At 45.3% G+C, this 19,012-nt stretch overlaps 1 protein-coding gene across 3 annotated transcripts in view; it reads right to left on the bottom strand.

Moving 5' to 3' along the window:
* FARSB (phenylalanyl-tRNA synthetase subunit beta) overlaps nt 1–19,012 on the bottom strand; it is a 119,412-nt gene that overhangs the window by 89,180 nt on the left and 11,220 nt on the right. For all 3 annotated transcript variants that reach the window (XM_030216610.1, XM_030216611.1, XM_030216612.1), the window contains 5 exons: nt 12,381–12,531; nt 9,178–9,286; nt 8,234–8,304; nt 1,791–1,852; nt 1,635–1,686 (listed from right to left, as the gene is read on the bottom strand). In XM_030216610.1, the coding sequence (XP_030072470.1) occupies nt 1,635–1,686; nt 1,791–1,852; nt 8,234–8,304; nt 9,178–9,286; nt 12,381–12,531 (445 nt within the window). The remainder of the gene's footprint in view (nt 1–1,634; nt 1,687–1,790; nt 1,853–8,233; nt 8,305–9,177; nt 9,287–12,380; nt 12,532–19,012) is intronic.

Raw genomic sequence — 19,012 nt, forward strand, 5'->3', positions numbered from 1 at the left:
ATTCCTATGGGTAAAAACGCTAGCCCACCTTAGTAAACAGGGACCTTATTGTATTACTATTCTGCCAAGATTCTAAAGTGGTGCACAATACAATGAGCACATAATTAAGGATTCACAGAGGATCAAAAAAGATATGGAGAGAAATATAGCTGTGGATTCCCATCCCATGAGATCACATGATAGCACATTTCCAATGGTTTCTAGGTCATATCAGTGCACGAGCACAGGCAGCAGAATACAACTGGGGTGGGGGATGTTGAGGAACACAAGGAAAAGTTTTGAATAATAGAGGGGTGCACTATTTTCAGGGCCGGTGTACCCCTTGGGGCAATCCATGGCTCATGCTCGAGCCTGTTCTGATGTAGGAAGAGGCTGTCTTGCTTCACAGCAGGCACCACCCCAACCACACACTCATTGTGCGATGATGACGGCTTTGTTGTATCACACAGTGGGCCCACACAATGGCTAATAAAAGTTCCAGAAGGCTTGGGTACTAAGTTGTTAACACATGTTGATGTATCAATAAAGCTGTGGCCTAATGTTTTACCACTGAGAAACAGTGTGGCTGGTGAATCCTCATCTGGGGGAGCTATCCGTCGCCTATTTAGGCAGACGAGAAAGGCAGGAGACAGAATGGTCATGGTATGTAGTCCAGTATCCTGCTTCAGCAGTGGCCAATCCAGATCACAAGTACCTGGCAGAAACCCAATTAGTAGCAACATTCCATGCTACCAATCTCAGGGCAAACAGTGGCTTCCCCCATGTCCATCTCAATAACAAACTAATGGATTTTTCTTCCAGAAACATGCCTAAACCTTTTTTTAATCCTAGATATGCTAAGTGCTGTTCCACATCCTCCAACAATGAGTTCCAGAGCTTAACTATTGAGTGAAAAAATATTTCCTTCTATTTGTTTTAAAAGTATTTCCATGCTGGAATGGAGAACAGGGTTTTATATTCACAAGTGGTGGTCCTGTTGGGTGGTGGAAACTTATTGGGAAGACTGTATAACATTCATAGAGTCACTCAAGGGAGCCTAGATCCAAAGAGACCCAAAGATATGTTTCCATGCAAACCATCCAGGATCAAAAAGGATGAATGGGGGTAAATTTAGCTGTGTATAGTGGCTGCTCAGATGGAAACAGCAGGGGCTTGGAGAAGAGAGAGAGATTCTGCCTAGCTGGGTGGGAATTTGTTCAATTGGGAAATTATTCTCTCTTGAGCAAGTTGACAGCTTTGAAAAGATGGCACTTAAGTGATTTCCAGTATGAGTTCTAGGTGTAAAAGAATGTTGGTTCTAGAGCTGCAAGTTAAGAGTTTGTGAAGAGAGCGTGCTCCTATGGGATATGCTAGACTCATACCACAGGATGGTGGAGGAGGTATTCTAAGGAGGGAGGTAGGGTATTTCTGTGAGTAGAAAGTATAGCATTCACTGAGATTGTTGGACCTAGCTGAGTTTGGATCTGTTATTTGTAAGGTATTACAGCATATTTTAACACATTAAATGGAACAGTACATTAAAAAAAAAAGAGAGAGAGATAACTGAACTTAATTCATCCCTTATTGATAAAAAAAAGAAAGAGCAAATTGAAGGATCTAACAATCTGAAGTCCTGCCAGTGTTATAACACTTACTGGATAGAGGCAAATTTTTCCACTGGGATAAATTACTTCAGCTCCTTCCACGCTGAAAGGCAAAACATGTAACATATTACTTAAATAAACCCAAACATTTATGCCAGAAATTCTGTGGACACTCTTAAATGATGATGATAATAATATTCTACTCACGTGAATGGCTTTTCACAGTACTTGCTGAACATTGTTACTAAGATATCCAGGACTATTTTTGCCTTAAAGAAAAGAAAACAGTGCATCAGAAGCAAGCACATGAAAACGTTTCTAATCAATTCAGTTTCTAATTGTATTTATTTTATTTAAGTTCTTATATACCGCCTGCAAGCCCAAAGGCTAGTGAAGTGGTGTACTTGCAGAAACAGTAGGTATTTTTCTGTCCCTGGAGGGCTCACAGTCTGTTTGTACCTGGAAGATTAAATGACTTACCCAAAATCACACATAGTGGCAGTGGGATTTGAAGAGGGTTGCCCTGGTTCACTGCTCTAACCATTAGTCTACTCCTCCTTCTAACAGATATGATACTTTTCAAATAGCACACACTTGAAACATCAGAATGAATTACAAAGGACTGTAGAGGAATTTTCATTCTTTACTGTTTTTTTTGTTAATACATGAAAGGGAATTAAAAACGGGAAACTTAGCATACATGCAGCAACAAACAGAATAACACGGTATATGTAAATTGCAATCAGCTGTGTTGTGTCTGAGGAAATTAATAGCTCAGTGATTAGATTAAGGTGTTGGAAAAAGGAGTTCCAGGTTCAGACCTTGCTTCTGCCACTGGCAATTGGTAGTGATGGGGATTCAGTGGACAAGATAAGCAGGGCCACATAATGTATAGTAGAATACATCCCAACAGATAAGATCCTAAAAGGTATTCATTTTCAGAAAACAGTGTCATATAAGTCCCAGAAAAAAAGGAGGCTGGCACGCCAGATTCAAACTCCGAACTGGAAGGTTAGCAGTAGGAGATCTGAAAAAAAACCTACTGGAAGCTAACAGTTTCAGAGAAGGTTTAATTAATGTACCTGATAGTGTGGGGGGAAGTCAGTAAAGGTCACTCAAAGTTAAGCGCCAGGATGATGAACGCTAAGCGCGAACTCTATAAAGGCAGTTGTCTTTATAGAATACTTGCTTAGCATGCAATTATGTGCCTAACTTTGGGCGCAAGCATTCAAGTAGTCTAACATCGTATGCCTAAATCCTAGAACACGCCTGACCCACCCATGCTCCTCCCCTGGCCAAGCCTCCTTTGGAGTTGTGAGCAAGTAAGTTAGATGCACAGGTTACAGAACAGAGGTATGGGGCAGAACTGTAACTACTAATGACTGACGATTAGTGCTGAACATCAATAATTGATTGTTATCACCTATTTAGTCAATTAGCACATGCATGAATGTGACCTCTGCTCAAAATTGCACGCTGAACTTTTGGCAACTATACAGAATCCAGTGGGGTGTGGTTTAAAGAGTTCACATGCTTTACACAGTTTCCTGAGTATGGAAAACTGCATAGTTACTGCGTAAGTAGAGCTCAGACAGGGCCAGGCTTGAAGTTCATGATTTTGCACTGTATACATGTCAGTAAAATCCCCTTATGGAAGCAGCTCAAGTCATCCATTTCTCTGAGTGGAAATGCTGCAGCTTACTGGACAAGCCCAAAAAGCTGCATATTCACCATAGTGTAATTAGAGAGGAGGATCGTCCATGCAAGGTATAACTCAGGACAGTAAAGGGCCGCCAAGACATAGCCGGGCCTGGACCGCGCCCCCCCCCCCCCCCAATTGGACAACCCCTACGCTGTGTTCCCACCCCGCATACTCAGGCTGCACCCCACACTCGGGTCACTGCCGCCCCCTTACTTTTGTGTCACTCTGCTCCTCCCTTGGTCTGTCTCCTCTTGCTCCTGTGTGCCAGGACCTGGGTTATCACGTTAACGCAATCATCTGGGTCCTGGCACACAGGAGCAGAAGAGAGACAGACCTGGAAGCAGGTAAGCAGGAAGCTCCCACATGCCAGGCCCCCCCCCCCCCCTTGGAGGCCGGGCACAGGGAATCTTCCCCCCCCCCCCCCCCCCCCCCCACCGGGACAGCAATCTCAAATAGTAAAGAATCTCATCATATGCTTGCTGTGATTCAGAACAAGTCATTTTGACTTCTATTGACTCAAATCGCCACTAAGGCTGCAAAGCTCTTTTGGATAGGTGTTATTCAGTTCCAGAAGAGATTTGGCCCCACTGTACCAGATATCAGCAGTCGTGGCAGGTACCTGGAGCTAAACTCAGACCTGGTCAGGATTACACAATTAAACTAACCACGTTCACCAGGCCCAAAGCTAGTAAGGAACATGCTTCTAAATTTCAGGACTTTCCAGTAAACAGAGGTGGAAAACAGTTTGTGTCACAAAATTTAATTTTGCCTTTAACGTGGATGTTTTTGGCAACCAAATAAACTGTTAATTTTCAAAAAGAAATGTGACAATTGTCTAACACTAGATGTAATTTTCTAAATTTGTGAACTCAGCTGAACTCTTATATTTGTTTTTACCCACAGAGGTGTATCTTAGCCCTACTCAAAGACCAGCTCCATACAGGACTCACAGGGAACAACCAAAATTAGTAGACAACTGTTCCAGTTTTTTTCCTAGTACTTATTCAAATTAAATATACCATTCTCAGGCAACCATATAGCAATCACCCTTCAGACAAAATTCAATCACACTGGGGATCCATCCTGAAAAATTCTTATATTCTTAAAATCACATTCAGAATTGTTACTAGGTGTGACAGAACAGTGTGTTTAAAGCCTGTAAATTGACTAAATTAATTCTGAAGTGTATTTCTCTAGTCTGGCCAGCAGGTGGTACATGTTTATGCTTAAAGCTGTTATAGAAAAGTGCATGCCCTCTTTTAGTTTCACTTAGTGAAGAAGTGAATCTACAGTACTGTGAGCAGTATACTTTTAAAACTTGTTGACTGGGCTCTGATTGGCCTGGAGTTTGAAATTACCCAGCAGTTGTTGTTGGCTATTGCTTCAGTCTTAGCCCGGGAGAAAAGAGACACAGATCTCTTTGCTGAGGCTCTGTGAATTATATGTCCTAACCTTCCCAGTATGCAAATGTCTAGTTATCGTTATTATTGATCCATATTTCAGTTACCTGTTATTGTTTGCTAATTGCACTTTGTTTGTTCCACTGTTCAATTTTCAAGACAATAAACAATATTTAGTTTATTGCCTCTCTGTCTGGACTGATAAAGAATCCTGGTGGTTTGTGTGTTGGGTCTGCAAGTGCTTCCTGGTAACTGTGGGGCCACTGGGAGTGTGGCCCCTGTAACCTAGAAATCACTGGGGATAATTTGAGAGCGGGAGACTCACCTAGAAGCTGTTGTGATCCAGTCAGTGAGAGGAGGGTGCTAGTGTACAGCACAAGCAGGAGGTGGACCTGAGCTGTGCTGGAGACAGACCCTCTAAGTGGCCGCAGGGTAACCCCAGGCGGGTGGCTAGGCGTTTCCTGATGCTAGGTTTTCAAAGACACTTTTTAGCTGGTTACACTACTCCCAACTTTCAAACACATCTGTTCTTTTCTGTCACCTCAGTTCTGAGCAACTGCCAGGCAAGCCGTTTCACTGGTAATGGAGCTCAGCAGCCATCAGCAGACCCTAACCAACCAGATGGTCCCTCACGGAACTTTCAGGTTTTTTTTCCTGTACATGGAACACATTCTAAATAAGAACCATCTCTGTTTTGAAAACCTCAATTGCTGTAGATGTTAATGAGCGCATTGGGACTGCAACTTATAACTTATATCAATTTCAGATTTTTGTAGTATGCTTTGCTGATCATTTCTGATGGATTATTACACCTATTCCTAAGGGAAGGGAATTTGAATTTGGCTCATGCATTATCTATAGTAACTTAAAGTGAGTTCTATTCAGATAGTAGGTATTTCCTACATTTTTATGTATATTTTCCACTCTTTTGTTGGACATATGTTTTCAGTTTGCCTTCATTTCCCGTTATAGAAGAGTGCCTTTATTTGTCCAGCCAAAAAGTCTTCCTGATGTCATCTGAAAAACTCTTCACTATTTAGACTTCTTCAGTCAAATGATGATCACAAGAGCTATACCGCTTCAAATATTCTACATCACACCTATTTGTGGATGTCTCATCAGTGCCTCTAGGATTAGGGCTAAATCTATAGCTTAATGACACTGTAAGAGTACTCAGTAAATTTACAAGGGGATGATCAGAAGCAAACACCGGCGCTAGAGGCTGTTAGCGCCATACTAGCGCCGGCGTTTGCTACCGCCCCATGATCAGAGCCCACGAGCGTGTGAAACGCGCTCGAGGGCTCTGAATGCAACTAGCATGCAAATGCATGCTAAACAGGGCTAAACATATTCATCCCCAATGATCAGCGACCAGCGTGCCAAAGATTGGGTCGCAGGCCGCGGCAAACCCTACGCCAGCTCTGAGCTGGCATTAGGGTTTACAGATCATTGGGGAGGAATGGTGAGCCCTGTCCAGCATGCATTTGCATGCTGGGAAGCTCCCATTCCCCCCAACAAGGCAAACCTGCCAGCGACAGGGGGCTGGAGGTCTGGCGGACCTCCGGTCCCCCAAACGATCCCCACCCCACACACACACAATTACCTGGGAGAAACCCAATTAGTAGCAACATTCCATGCTACCAATCCTGGGGCAAGAAGTGGCTTCCCCCATGTCCATCTCAATAACACACTATGAACTTTTCCTCCAGGAATTTGTCCAAACCTTTTTTTAAACCCAGGTATACTAACCGCTGTTACCACATTCTCCGGCAGCGAGTTCCAGAGCTTATCTATTCTTTGAATAAAAAAATATTTGCTCCTGTTTGTTTTAAAAGTATTTCCATGTAATTTCATCGAGTGTTCCCTGGTCTTTGAACTTTTTGAAACACTGAAAAATCGATTCACTTTTACTCGTTCTATACCACTCAAGATTTTGCAGACCTTTCCAAGCTGAAGAGCCCTAACCTCTTTAGCCTTTCCTCATATGGGAGGAGCTCCATCCCCTTTATCATTTTGGTCACTCTTCTTTGAACCTTTTCTAATTCTGCTATATCTTTTTTGTGATATAACAACCAGGAATGAAAGCAATACTCAAAGTGAGGTCGCACCATGGAGCGATACAGAGGCGTTGTAATATTCTTCGTCTTATTTTGCATCCCTTTCCTAATAATTCCTAACATCTTGTTTGATTTTTTGGCACCTGCCACACACTGTGCAGAAGACTTCAGCGTATTGTCTAAAATGACACCTAGATCTTTTTCATGAGTGCTGACTTCTATGGTGGACCCTAGCATCAGGTAACCATGATTCAGATTATTCTTCCCAATTTATCCACGTTAAATTTCATCTGTCAATTGGATGCTCAGTTTTCCAGTTTCCTAAGGTCTTCCTGCAATTTTTCACAGTTCATATGCGTTTTGACAACTTTGAATAGCTTTGTGTCGTCCGCAAATTTAACCACCTCACTCGTCGTTCTCATTTCCAGATCATTTATAAATATGTTAAATAGCACTGGCCCCAGTACAGATCCCTGTGGCACTCCACTATTCACCCTCCTCCACTGAGAAAAATGGCCATTTAAACCTACCCTCTGTTTTCTGTAGAATAACCAATTTATAATCCGCAGGACATTACCTCCTATCCCATGACTTTTTAATTTTCTCAGGAGTCTCTCATGAGAAACTTTGTCAAAAGCTTTCTGACAATCTAGATCCACTACATCAATTGGCTCGCCTTTATCAACATGATTATTCATGCCTTCAAAGAAATGACGTACTGAAAAAAGTCAATCCCACACAATTGTGGAAGTTTGGTATTGTAAGCAGAGAACTCCACACATGACCATCACAAATGTGATAATGAATGAAAATTTATTTAAATTTATAAATTTTGTGAGAGTTCAAAGGAGAGTTCAGTATAGGCAGCACCTGCAGCAGAGCACAACTTTAGTGAGTCAGGCTGCCAGAAGCAGCTCACTTGAAAGCTCTATACATCATAAAATATTCTCCTAACAGAACTTGCCAATAAAGCTGTGATTACATAAGTGCAAAAACCCAAAACTGGTGAAATCTAAACTAGACACATGAGAAATAATGGAGTTCTCTGTCAACCTCTTACATCACCAGAGTCCACTAGATGGAGAAAAAAAGATGAACCTTTTCATATGCTTATAAATAGAGTGAAGTTAATGTTTTAAACCTCATTAACTCTAAACAACACTGAAAGTGAAGAAACAAACAGGAGCAGACTTATCTGAACTTAGTCACTCATACACTGTGAGTTTCAATCAATCATTCTTTATCACATTTGTGATGATCATGTGTGGAGTTCTCCGCTTACAATACCAAACTCCCACAATTGTTTAGGATTGACTTTTTTCAGCAGTCGACTGATTTTGTCTCTCCCTTGGGATTTTTTCTAGTTGGTATACATTTTTTTCAAAGAAATTAAACAGATAGATATCTCTCCTTTCAATTTTCTTTGTATCTCTGCAGCAAACTTAGCCAAGTCCACCACTCTATGTAAGGTAACAATAGTGCTCGATTTACCTTTGTAAGATCAGTGGCTGTGCATTCAATAAACACATTCCTAGTATTTACGCTGATTTTTGAATGATTTCCTATAGTAGAGAAGAAGAAAATATGTATTAGAAGATTCTGATCTATTACTATACATTAATAAGACTGTTTTGTAACAGTCTGCCAATACTGTGCAGAAAATACGTTACATCTATTTTATATAGGAAACAGATGCACAAAAGCACTGTTATAAAATTAATCCCCACCCCATCATCCCTCAGAGAGTGGCCATACAAAATTACAATTTCTATCAGGAAAGCATAACTTTCCTATTATAAATTCATATATATTAAGGTCACCCAAATTTGGGCGCTAAAATGCAGAGCACTAAGCACAAATTCTATAATGGCATCTGGGCACCTGGATTCCATTACAGAATAGAGCACAAGTCGGCACAGGGCGACGCTAATTAAGCAAAACGGATGGGGCCACCGTCGGGCAACAGATAAGTGCTCGACTTTGCTTTGTTTAAACATAACTGCTTTCAACATTTGAAAGGATTGGTTAAGATTATAAATGAATGAAAAGAATGGTTTCTAAATATAACAGAAACCATCGAATTCTCGAAAAGGGAAGCACTGAAGTTGGTAAAAATATCACAAAATAAAGTTGGAATATATTTTTAAGTAAAGGTGAAATAAAAATTAAAATAATTCACAAAAACGAGGTTTTTATGACCAGTGATGAACACCACGCCTCCAGTTAAAGCCGCCGAAAATTACAAGTAAGCGGTTGGGCGTTTTGAGGTCTTTTCCTCGGTCTCATATATAAATTACTGGATTCCCTCTCAACAGTTGTTTGGTTTCTTAATATTCAAGACCATTCGATCTTTCTGGATATATTTAATCGTCAGTGGGGAAGACTGAGTCAGAAGTACGTCAGTGAAGCAGAGAAACAGCCCCTGGTGATCTTACCATTGATGATGGGTGGCATGGACAGGACCACACCATTACTGTCATAAATGACTGGATAAACTGGCTCTTTCTCAATAATATGCAAGTAATGGCGAAGGTGGCTGTCAGTCTACAAAGGTTAAAAAAAAAAAAAAAAAGAATGTCACAAAATTACAGCAAATCAGATCTCCTTTCCAAAACTATAGAAAAGGAAATTAAAAAAAAACCCCAATATGCATCATCATTTTCTCACACATAAATGACAAACTGCAGGAAATCATTAAAAGAACTTCTAGTATTGTTTCAGTTCAGTGCAGTTAAAGGGAGCAGAAAGTAAGTAGGAAATTGTACTCTAATCTAAACATATAATCTAATAGAGCAGTGGGCTGAGAAATGGGAAAGCCAGTGTTCAAATCCTTGATGTTCCAGATAACCTTGGGCAAGTCATATCACCCTTCACTACCCTGGGCAAGACATTTCACCCTACAATGCTTTGCATACACTTAAGGCCCTGTTTACTTAGGTGCGTTAGTGTTTTTAGCACACCTACACTTAGCACGCGCGTTAACTATGTAGACGCTTACAGTATATTGTAGGCACATACATGGTTAAAGCGCGTAAAAAATGTTAATGCGCCTATAATGCTGCTTAGTAAACAGGGCTCTTAGGGACTTAATTACTAAGCATTTTTCCACAACACAAAGAGCTGGACTCTATATATGGATCCTGAAAAATCCGCACTGAATAAACTTCCACCTAAACATATTCTATAAGCAGCATCTAGATTTAGCTGCGCTATATAGAATACACTTAGTTGATATCCCAACACCTAAAACTACGCGCATCCATTTACACCAAGGAAAGCATGGCGTAAATACCAGCATGTAGATTTAGATGTAGAGGGCCATATTCTATAACAGTGTGCATAAATTTTGGAATGCCCATGAAACACCCATTTCCCGGTCCATAACCACCCCCCTTTTTGGCTCCGCGCATTAAAATTTTATTAGGATTTATTTACCGCCTTTTTTTAAAGAATTCACTCAAGGAGGTGTACAATAAGTATAAATCAATCATGAGCAATAGACAATTATAGCAGTAAAAATACTGAAATAACAATAGAAAGTATTGCATAGTATATCACTTACAATGTCAACATAATACATAATAGAACATTTTAATTGACAGTGTGTGGTATAAGCACAGATGGAACATATAGATAGGTAAAAGAGTAAGAGGAGTTAGAAAATAAGGTGACTAATTTAAAGAAAGGTGCACATGGGATCAGAGAGATGGTTAATTATCATCTCAGCTAGGATAGGAATGGATAAACATGTCCTGCTGCAATATGTGCAGCCCGTGTCACTCCTTGTGTGTGTGAGCGAGTCTAACAAGTTAGTTACTTCTTCCATTAAAGGCTTGGTTGAACAGCCAAGATTTCACCTGCTTCCTGAAGTAGAGATAGTCTTGTGTTAAGCGGAGCCTTTCAGGCACTGCATTCCAGAGTGTAGGGGCTACTCCGGAGAAGGCTTGCTTGTGGTATCACATTGTGTAATTTCTTTTGGAGAGGGTGGGGTTAGTGATAGTCCTTGGGAGGACCTTAGTGTCCTTGGAGGTGTGTAGAGGATCATCCTATTCTTCAGGTACTTGAGACCATTTCCTTTAAGGGCCTTCAAGATCAGACATAGAGTTTTAAATTTAGCCCTGTATTGTACTGGTAGCCAGTGAAGTTTTTGCAAAAATGGTGTGATGTGGTCATGTCACTTGCAACCTTCTATTAGTCTTGCTGCAGCATTCTGAATGAATTGGAGCTGGTGCAGGCTAGGGCCGCCGAGAGCAGGGGGCAGGGGGGATAAAATTCCCCAGGCCTCCAAGGGGGGCCCGGCGTTGCAGTCCCACCCGCCCACCCTCAGCTCCGTCGTCAACCGTCTGCCACCGGGCCGGGCCCCCTGCATTGAAATCGCAGCGCCTCTCACCTCCGTGTGAAAGCGCTGCAGGAAGCAGCAGATCGGGCCTCCTTCCCTCCCTGTGTCCCGCCCTCATGGAGGGACACAGGGAGGGAAGGAGGCCCGAAGGGAGGCGATCTGCTGCTGCCTGCAGTGCTTTCACACCAAGGTGAGAGGCGCTGCGATTTCAATGCAGGGGGCCCGGCCCGGTGGCAGATGGATGGGGGCGGCGTGGGCCCCAGGGACGGCCTTGCCCCAGCCCAGTCTCTTGGCGGCCCTGGTGTAGGCCCTTTCTAGTTATCATGGCATGCTCAACTGGTATAAGATTTACCTTTTCGATGTAAGGAGAGAGGCAGCATAGCTGTCGCAAATAGTAGAAGCAGCTCTTGAAGGTTGCTTGGATTTGTGGAATCAGAGTAAGTGTTGAATCTAACTGTATTCCAAGGTTCCTGACTTGTGATTTGAGAATCCTGGTGGTTGTGTGTTAGGTCTGTGGGTGCTTTCTAGGAACTGTGGGACCCCTGTGATTGTGGCCCCCATGTCCTTAGAAACCACTGGGAAAATAACTTGTGGGTGGAAGATTCGCGCACAGAGGCAAGTGGGACCCAGCATGCGGGTGGAAGGGTTCCCCTCACCTAACATCGGCTCTGACACCTTCACAGTTGCCACTTAGTAGGGTAGCAACTACTCTTTAGTATGAGTTATTAAGCCACTTTGTGATCTCCCTCTCCTTCAAGGGTACAGGCAACCAAAGACCACTTCTCCCCTCAAACAAGAGCCTTTATCACCTTTAGCTCCACCTCCCTTAACTTCTAAATCCACTTTCTTTCAACTATTTATTTCAACACCACTCCCTTTGGGCTGGGCTTTCTCCCACCCAGGGTCATCCCAGCTCTGTCCCCAGTGACTACCAGAGAGCTGACACCACAATCTAGTAAACGCCATATAATGTAGCCTAGTGGTTAGTGCAGCGAACTCTGATCCTGGGGAACTGGGTTCGATTCCCACTGAAGCTTCTTGTGACTCTGGGCAAGTCACTTAACCCTCCATTGCCCCAGGTACAAATAAGTACCTGTATATACTATGTAAACCGCTTTGAATGTAGTTACAAAAACCACAGAAAGGCGGTATATCAAGCCCCATTCCCCTTCCCCCCCCCCCCATCTAAACAAGCTATGCAGGAAGGGGGGGGGGGGTCAGCAAGTTGTCCACAGGCAGAAGGATTGGCAGGACTACTACATGGCTTAGCAGCTAGAGAATTTTAGGAGTCTAGTTTACCCTGTACAAGTCCATGAGCTCGGAAGCTGTGAATTCCTTGGTCTGGTTCAGTGGCTTGAATTTAATTTGAGAAGGAGGTCTTGCTCTGTAGGTGAATGGACCAGTGATGGTGTCCAGGTCATGGGTACCAATTGCAACTAATGATCTCTTCCTGGAGGAGAAAAACAAAACAGACGACTGGTACAGTTCATATCCTCCAGGCACCCAACTTCTAAAAACACATGCAATCACATGTTGTACCCAAAAAAAAAAAAAAAAGTTTTGCTAACACATCCTAATATGGGGGGGGGGGGGGGGGGGGGGAGAGACACACACACACACCAAAAGATCTCCTATGGAGGAGTAAAGCTGCTAGAGAGACAGCCCTCCCCGCATGATGTTACATGGCCTCCAAATCAAACTGGAGTTCTGGTAACTGTCCATGATGACCCATGAAGTTAGGCCTGATAAGATTTAAGTAGATTCCTGCTCACCCCCCCTCCCACTCCAATAAGCACATGTACCTGTTAAAATAGGAGCTTAAGCTGTTTACCTGTAATGTCTTCCCAACCACAGATCTTGTGATCTTTGCTTCTGTTCTTTGGCTAAGCTAATATCAGAATGTTCAATAGTTCCTTAACAGGATATGTATAAACAATGTATAACAAACTGCAAAGAACAGCTATTAAGGTGAAGGGTATTTAAAACCCTTGCCAAAAGGTGGAACAGATAACTGATCTCAAGCTATATATAAAAGATATGGTTCTCTTGCAAGCCTGCTTTTTTCCTGAATAACATGATTCCAGATAGATGCATGTGTGGGACTCCTAATTTAAAATTGACTACAGGAGCTAACCTAGTTTGGCCTGGCTTACCTGGAGGGACTACTCCCTAGCAAATATCAACTCAACACCACGGGGTTTGAAGATACTGGAGTTTTCCTCCAAAAGAGATGAACCAAAAAGAGTTGCCCCTCGGGAGGCTTCATTGGCAGCAACAAGAAGTAATACTTTTTACGATACAGGTATGTTAGATTGTGTAGTTTTGAAGTTGATGTGTTGTGTAGCTTACCTCCTTCTCCCTAAATTAAATAAAAGAACTCCCTTCTATGAGAGAAAGAGGTAGGGATAGCGAGCTTAGCTATTATTCAGGAAGATAAGAAATAATATATATAATGGTATATTAGATTTATGAGGGAACCACCACCAAAGGTCGAGGAACAAGGACACCACTACGAGAAGCTGCAGTGATAAACAGAAGTGTCAGATGGCACTTCCAATCTGCAACCAAAAAGATGTAGAATCCAATATAGTAAAAAGTTTATTGTAGTATATACACCTCTGAGACGGAACATGGTGCCCTGACACAGGCAGAAACACCGAAACACGAGTCTATAAGAATTACACATTTATATATGTCAGATTTTACATTTAAAAAAAACAAACTTGTGAATATCAGTGCATTATATGTACCAATACAGAATATCATGGTATGCACAGAGATAAAATACATGGGTAAGTAAAAAAAAAAACAGTCAGTGTATAAGCACAAACGTGTTAGAAATTCATATTGAAAAGAGGCTAATACTCAAATTATTGGTCAATATATATAAACAAACATATTAAAAATTATTATGCACAAACATATTAACATAGAACATAAGAATAGCCATACTGGGACAGATCAATGGTCCACCTAGCCCAGTATCCTGCTTCCAACAGTGGCCAATCCAGGTCACAAGTACCTGGCAGAAACCTAATTAGTAGCAACATTCCATGCCACTAATCCCGGGCAAGCAGTGGCTTCCCCCATGTCCATCTCAATAAACTATGGACTTTCCCAAACCTTTTTTAAACCCAGATAATCTAACCACCGTTACGACTTCCTCCGGCATCAAGTTCCAGGGCTTAACTAGTCTTTGAGTGAAAAAGTATTTCTTCCCATTTGTTTTATTTCCATGTAATTTCATTGACGGGCCAATGATCAGAAGCAAAATGTGGGCACTAGAGGCTATTAGCGCCATACTAGCGCCCATGTTTGCTACCGTCCCATGATCAGAGCTCCCAAGCATGCTAAACATATTCCTTCCCAATGATCAGCGGGCAGTGCGCCAAACACTGGGGCGCTGCAAAAAAGACCTCCAGCCCCACGAACCCTCCCCCGACACAATTTCACCCCCCCCCCCCCCAAACCTGGTGGTTTAGCAGTCCGTCCCTGGTACCTTAATGGAGGAGGAGGAGGGAGTGTAGTAGTACACTCCTGCCACTTCATATGGTGAAGCCCCACCCAGCACATCCCAGGATGCACTGGGCAGGGCTGGAAGGTAAAATTATGTATCATACCTGATAATTTTCTTTCCATTAATCATAGCTGATCAATCCATAGACTGGTGGGTTGTGTCCATCTACCAGCAGGTGGAGATAGAGAGCAAACTTTTGCCTCCCTATATGTGGTCATGTGCTGCCGGAAACTCCTCAGTATGTCGATATCAAAGCTCCATCCGCAGGACTCAGCACTTAGAGAATTACACCCACGAAGGGACACTCTGCCCAGCTCACCACCACCGAAACGGGGGAGGGGAATTAACCCAGCTCATCCCCACACAAGTGGGGGAGGGGAATCCGTCCAGCTCATCCCCGCAGAGCGGGGGAGGGACACCACACCCGCCGATGCGGGGGGATGTGGCTTATCCTGCAACCGCAACCGCGGGAGGAGCTGACTGACCCTAACACCGCCGAAGCGGGAGGGGTACAAAGCTGCCCTACAGCCGCACGAAGCGGGAGGGAGTGCCGGCAGAATTTAAATCTCAATCCAGCCCCGTAAAACGGAGGGGAGAGGAATGCAGCAGCTCACTGTAACACAAACTCGTCTCAACTCTTGAAGAATCCAAGTGAAAAAACTTGAACACGAAGTCTTTCTGAAGTAACTGAAGACTAAACTTGAACCTGAAATGCAACCAGAATAAAAACAGTACAGATATCTGGGAGGGGCTATGGATTGATCAGCTATGATTAATGGAGAGAAAATTATCAGGTATGATACATAATTTTACCTTCCATATCATCAAGCTGATCAATCCATAGACTGGTGGGATGTACCGAAGCAGTACTCACCCAGGGCGGGACATTGAAATCCCTGACCTCAACACTGAAGCTCCAAACCGGGCCTCCGCCCGTGCAGCCACAGTCAAGCGGTAATGCTTGGAGAATGTATGAGCCGAAGCCCAAGTTGCCGCCTTGCATATCTCTTCCAAGGAGACGGACCCGGCCTCTGCCATCGAGGCCGCCTGAGCTCTAGTGGAGTGAGCCTTCAGCTGGATAGGCGGCACCTTCCCCGCGGCCACATAAGTCGCTGCAATGGCTTCCTTGACCCATCTTGCCACTGTAGGCTTAGCAGCCTGCAGACCCTTACGAGGACCTGCAAACAGGACAAACAGATGATCCGATTTCCGGAACTCATTGGTCACTTCCAAGTATCTGATGATGACTCGTCTCACATCCAGATATTTAAGAGCAGAGTACTCCTCTGGGTAGTCCTCCCTACGAAAGGAAGGGAGACAGAGCTGCTGATTCACATGGAAGCGAGAAACAATCTTGGGCAGGAAGGAAGGCACTGTGCGAATAGTCACTCCTGCCTCAGTGAACTGCAGAAAGGGCTCTCGACATGAGAGCGCCTGGAGCTCGGAAACTCTTCTGGCTGAAGTGATAGCCACCAAAAAGACTGCTTTCAACGTCAGGTCTTTCAGAGATGCCCTCGACAAGGGTTCAAAAGGCGGCTTCTGCAATGCTCTTAGCACCAGGTTGAGATTCCACGCAGGCACCACTGAGTGCAGAGGAGGGCGCAGGTGATTAACTCCCTTGAGAAAGCGCACCACATCTGGCTGCGAAGCCAGGGAAGCACCCTTCAGGCGGCCCCTGAAGCAAGCCAGAGCCGCTACCTGGACTTTAAGGGAACTGAGCGACAGGCCTTTCTCCAGACCTTCTTGCAGGAACGCCAACACTGAAGAAATTGGAGCAGTGAAGGGAGAAAGTGAGCCTGCTTCACACCACGCTGCAAATATACGCCAAACCCTGGCGTAAGCAGTAGAAGTAGAGCGCTTCCTCGCTCTCAGCATAGTGGCGATGACCTTGTCTGAGAAGCCCTTCTTTCTCAGACGCTGCCGCTCAATAGCCAGGCCGTAAGACCAAAGGGGGAGGGATCCTCCATCAGCACGGGACCCTGATGTAACAGGCCCTGCTCCACTGGCAGCCGCAGAGGATCGTCGACTGAGAGCCTGATCAAGTCCGCATACCAGGGACGTCTGGGCCAATCCGGACCCACCAGGATTACCCTGCCGGGATGCTTTGCCACCCGGTCTAGCACCCTGCCCAACATGGGCCAGGGCGGGAACACATAGAGAAGCTCTTGAGTCGGCCACTGTTGGAGAAGAGCATCTACTCCCAGGGATCGAGGGTCCCGTCCTCTGCTGAAAAAGCGGCACTTGGCAATTGGCCGATGACGCCATCAGATCTAGGCTCGGCTGGCCCCAGCGCTTCGTGATGTCCAAGAACGCCTGAGCAGATAGCTGCCACTCTCCGGGCTCCAAGGTATGGCGACTGAGAAAGTCCGCCTTGACATTCATGACTCCGGCAATGTGGGCCGCTGACAGCTGCTCCAGGTTTGCTTCTGCCCACTGGCATAGATTCATAGCCTCCTTGGCTAGAGGGGCGCTCTTGGTACCTCCCTGGCAGTTGACATAGGCCACAGCCGTGGCATTGTCCGACAGGACCCGTACCGGCTTCAACACCAGTACCGGGATGAACTCCAAAAGCGCCAACCGAATGGCTCTGAGTTCCAGGAGGTTGATAGACCACTTTGCCTCTGCGCTGTCCTTCCCAAGCAGTGGGCTCCCCAGCCCGACAAAGAGGCGTCCGTCGTGACGACAATCCACTCCGGGGTCACCAGAGGCATTCCCGCAGACAACTTGTCTGTCTGCATCCACCAGCTCAGCGCCTTGCGCACTGCTGAGTCCAAGGGAAGGCGCACAGCATAATCCTCCGACATCGGAGTCCAGCGCTGCAGCAGAGATTGTTGTAGTGGTCTCATATGAGCCCTGGCCCAGGGCACTACTTCCATCATGGCCGTCATAGAGCCCAACAGCTGCACATAGTCCCAAGCCCGAAGAGGAGAGGCTACTAGGAACTGGCCCACCTGAGCCTGAAGCTTGACAATCCGATTGTCTGGCAGGAACACTCTGCCCACTTGGGTGTCGAATCGAACTCCCAGATACTCCAGGGACTGAGTCGGGCGCAGCTGGCTTTTCTCCCAGTTGATGATCCATCCCAGGGAGCTCAAAAGAGCAACTACCCGGTCCACAGCTTTGCCGCACTCTGCATAAGAGGGGGCTCGGATCAACCAGTCGTCCAGATAAGGATGGACTTGTACTCCTTCCTTTCGCAGGAAGGCCGCGATGACCACCATTACTTTGGAAAAGGTCCGTGGAGCAGTAGCCAACCCGAACGGGAGGGCTCTGAACTGGAAGTGTCGTCCCAGGACTGCAAAACGCATAAAGTGTTGATGAGGAGGCCAGATGGGAATATGCAAGTACGCTTCCTTGATGTCCAAGGATGCCAGGTACTCCCCTGCCTTCACTGCCGCTATAACAGAGCGGAGAGTCTCCATGCGAAAGTGCCGCACTTTCAAGGCCCGATTGACCCCTTTGAGGTCGAGGATAGGCCGGACAGAACCTCCTTTCTTTGGTACCACAAAGTAAATGGAGTAATGCCCCTTGCCAAGCTGACTTTCTGGCACCGGAACGACCGCACCCAGGCGGATCAGATTGTCCAAAGTCTGCTGCACTGCCACAGCTTTGACCGGAGACTTGCAGGGAGAGAGTACAAACCCGTCTCTTAAGGGTCGGCAGAACTCTAGCTTGTAGCCGTCTCTGATGACTTCCAGCACCCAAGCGTCTGAAGTTATTGTGGTCCACTCGCCCAGAAACGAGGACAGCCGTCCTCCAATCTGCACTGGGGCGTGGACCAAGGCCCCGTCATTGGGTACGAGACCCTGGGGGAGGACCGGAGGGAGCACCTCCGGGACGGCGGTCTCTGCGAAAGGAATGCTGCTTGGGGGAGAAATTCCTCTTAAAGGAAGAGGGGGCAGAGGAACCCGACCTGCCCGGGCGGTACCTACGGGCTTCCTGAAACCGTCCTCTGGAGGTACCGGGACGAGTACTAGCCTGAGCCCTGACCTCTGGTAACTTCTTGCCCTTAGACGTGCCGAGATCGGTCACGATTTTGTCCAGCTCGACCCCAAAGAGCAGCTTGCCTTTAAAAGGCAATCTAGCCAGGCGGGATTTAGAGGCGTGGTCAGCAGACCAATGTTTCAGCCAAAGCCACCGCCACGCAGAGATTGTCTGAGCCATGCCTTTAGCTGAGGCCCTCAAGACATCATACAGCAAGTCTGCCAAATAGGCTAAGCCCGATTCCAGGGCCGGCCAATCAGCCCTCAAGGAATGATCCGAGGGGGAAGCCCGCTGCACCATAGTCAGGCACGCCCTGGCCACATAGGAGCCGCAAACTGAGGCCTGCAAACTTAAAGCAGCCGCCTCAAAGGACGACCTTAAGGCCGCCTCCAATCTTCTGTCTTGGGCGTCCTTTAGGGCCGTGCCACCT

The sequence above is a fragment of the Microcaecilia unicolor genome, chromosome 10, assembly GCF_901765095.1.
Source record: "Microcaecilia unicolor chromosome 10, aMicUni1.1, whole genome shotgun sequence".
NCBI classification, from domain to species: domain Eukaryota; kingdom Metazoa; phylum Chordata; class Amphibia; order Gymnophiona; family Siphonopidae; genus Microcaecilia; species Microcaecilia unicolor.